Source organism: Limulus polyphemus, unplaced genomic scaffold (assembly GCF_000517525.1).
Source record: "Limulus polyphemus unplaced genomic scaffold, Limulus_polyphemus-2.1.2 Scaffold9296, whole genome shotgun sequence".
In the NCBI taxonomy this organism is placed as follows: domain Eukaryota; kingdom Metazoa; phylum Arthropoda; class Merostomata; order Xiphosura; family Limulidae; genus Limulus; species Limulus polyphemus.
Window position 1 is genome coordinate 4,432 of NW_013674906.1, and position 3,272 is coordinate 7,703.

The 3,272-nt window shown below is 33.0% G+C and overlaps 1 protein-coding gene across 1 annotated transcript in view; it reads right to left on the reverse strand.

Annotated features, from left to right (window-relative positions):
* Positions 1-3,272, reverse strand: part of LOC111083377 (cyclic nucleotide-gated cation channel alpha-3-like) — a gene marked incomplete at its 5' end in the record, with an annotated part of 13,842 nt that overhangs the window by 3,068 nt on the left and 7,502 nt on the right. Inside the window, one exon of the mRNA XM_022379871.1 lies at positions 1,996-2,084. Coding sequence (XP_022235579.1) covers positions 1,996-2,084 — 89 coding nt within the window. The remainder of the gene's footprint in view (positions 1-1,995; positions 2,085-3,272) is intronic.

A 3,272-nucleotide genomic window follows, 5' to 3' on the forward strand; every position in this document is an offset into this window, starting at 1 on the left:
ACTACACCAGTCACGTGACCTCGATGACGCAACACCGTATTTAAGAAATAAACTACTTCGTTGTCGTTACATGTACTGCACTTGGCATTATTTTTATCAGTTAATCCAAAAGAACACGCTAAATGATAGAACATGTTACAGCATTATTGTTATTAATGTTAACAGAGGTGCTGGAGTGTAAAGATGATTAAAAGCTAAGTGCTTGGAATTTTTAGAAATTATAGACAAATTAATATTCTTCCTAGTTCTAATTAATTTCGAGTTGTTTTGAGAAGACAATTGTAAATTTTTTACTTAAACTATGCAATTTTGTACTAAATTATTAATATTAAATTAGGCTTATTAGTAGGCCTTTCTGTGGTGTAGATTAAGTAAGTTAGATACTAAATTAGTAAGCCTTTCTGTGGTGTGGATAAGTACGTTAGATACTAAATTAGTAGGCCTTCTGTGGTGTGGATTAAGTACGTTAGATACTACATTAGTAGGCCTTTCTGTGGTGTGGATTAAGTATGTTAGATACTACATTAGTAGGCCTTTCTGTGGTGTGGATTAAGTACGTTAGATACTACGTTAGTAGGCCTATTATGTGGTGTGGATTAAGAACGTTAGATACTAAATTAGTAGGTCTTTCTGTGGTGTGGATTAAGTACGTTAGATACTACGTTAGTAGGCCTATTATGTGGTGTGGATTAAGTAAGTTAGATACTACATTAGTAGGCCTTTTTGTGGTGTGGATTAAGTACGTTAGATACTACGTTAGTAGGCCTATTATGTGGTGTGGATTAAGTAAGTTAGATACTACATTAGTAGGCCTAGTATGTGGTGTGGATTAAGAACGTTAGATACTACATTAGTAGGCCTATTCTGTGGTGTGGATTAAATACATCAGATACTAAATTAGTAGAACTATTTTTTGTCACCCTCCCAGAGGCACAGCGGCATGTCTGCGGACTTACAACGCTAGAATCCAAGTTTCGATACCCGTGGTGTGCAGAGCACAGATAGTCCATTGCGTAGCTTTGTGGTTAATTACAAACAAACAAACAAGAACTATTTTTTAACTGTTAATATATTTCCTCGTGGGAAGTGGAACAAAACTGTTAGGCTAGATTACTGTTAAGTAAAATACCTAACTTCATTGCTGTACAAAAGATATTATACTATATCAAAAAGAAGCATCTGGCTGGCTTAGTTAAGCCTTTATAACTTATTTTTTCAATGATTATAGTTGGAAATATTTATATCAACATCTAATGAATATCAAGTTTTTCTCTCTAGAATACAATAGATTAATTTGCTTTGTTTGTTTGATTGTTGAAATTTGCGCAAAGCGACACGAGGGCTATCTGCGTAATTTTGATGTGATAAACTAGAGGAAAGGAAGCTAGTCAACAGCCTTCACCACCAACTAGTCAACAGTCTACACCACCAACTTCTGAGCTACTCTTTACAAAGAATATTGGGGTGACCGTCACATTTTAGCTACTTTCTTTTTTAGTACGGGTTTTATTCTTTGTTTTTGTGAGTTTCTTTGTTTCAAGTTATAAAACCGTGTCATACACTGGACTCTTATACTTGTTTATAAATACCATTACTATACTTTATTGTTTACTTTGCGTATAGTTTTATTAAATAAAGTTATGTCTACCTAAGTTTGTCTGACCGCGTAAATTTTTTCCAAGTACACCAGGATTTATCGATCTAACACATAATTCCTGCAAGAAAAGCGTAGTTTAAATTGTGAGCGTGAAGACGATAGAATAAGGAAAATTCAAGCGAAGGGCATGAAAACTATCGCAAATATTTATCGGGTTGCGGCTAATATATATATATACATTGCTTGACTTAATGTAATCGAACTCTTCTTCATGATGACTTTACATTCGTGTAATTTGTTTCAATAATTATCGTTTTAGATACAAAATACATTTGTTCACGTAACACTATTTAACTTAGCTATCATACATATGTGTTCAAATCACAAAGGTCACGAACCTTGACCAGGAATAATCATACCATCTCTGAACTCGTCTCTGCATTCCGTGAGGCACCTTGTGGTGTCGCATGTACAGTTTGGCTCCGTCCTGAAATAAACACCACAATCTATTAACATCTGTCAACAGTTTGGTACCGACTTGAAATAAACACAACAATCTATTAACATCTGTCAACAGTTTGGCTCCGTCCTGAAATAAACACCACAATCTATTAACATATTTCAAGACGAAACCAAACTGTTGACAGAACACAACAATCTATTAACATCTGTCAACAGTTTGGTACCGACTTGAAATAAATACAACAATCTATTAACATCTGTCAACAGTTTGGTACCGACTTGAAATAAACACAACAATCTATTAACATCTGTCAACAGTTTGGTTTCGTCTTGAAATAACACAACAATCTATTAACAGCTGTCAACAGTTTGGTTCTCTTTTGAAATAAACACAACAATCTATTAACATCTGTCAACAGTTTGACTCCGTCCTGAAATATAAACAACAGAACCAGTAGATATTCTTATACAATAGTACCTGAACAACAGAACCAGTAGATATTCATATACAACAATACATAAACAACAGAACCAGTAGATATTCTTATACAACAATACATAAACAACAGAACCAGTAGATATTCTTATAGAATAGTACCTAAACAACAGAATCAGTAGATATTCTTATACAATTGTACCTAAACAACAGAACCAGTAGATATTCATGTACAACAATGTATAAACAACAGAACCAGTAGATATTCTTATACAACAATACATAAACAACAGAACCAGTACATATTCTTATACAATAGTACCTAAACAACAGAACCAGTAGATATTCATGTACAACAATGCATAAACAACAGAACCAGTAGATATTCTTATACAACAATACATAAACAACAGGACCAGTAGATATTCATATATAATAATACATAAACAACAGAACCAAAGATATTCATATACAACAATACATAAACAACAGAACCAGTAGATATTCATATACAACAATACATAAACAATAGAACCAGTAGATATTCATATACAACAATACATAAACAATAGAACCAGTAGATATTCTTATACAATAGTACCTAAACAACAGAACCAGTAGATATTCATGTACAACAATACATAAACAGCAGAACCAGTAGATATTCTTATACAATAGTACCTAAACAACAGAACCAGTAGATATTCTTATACAACAATACATAAACAACAGAACCAGTAGATATTCATATACAACAATACATAAACAACAGAACCA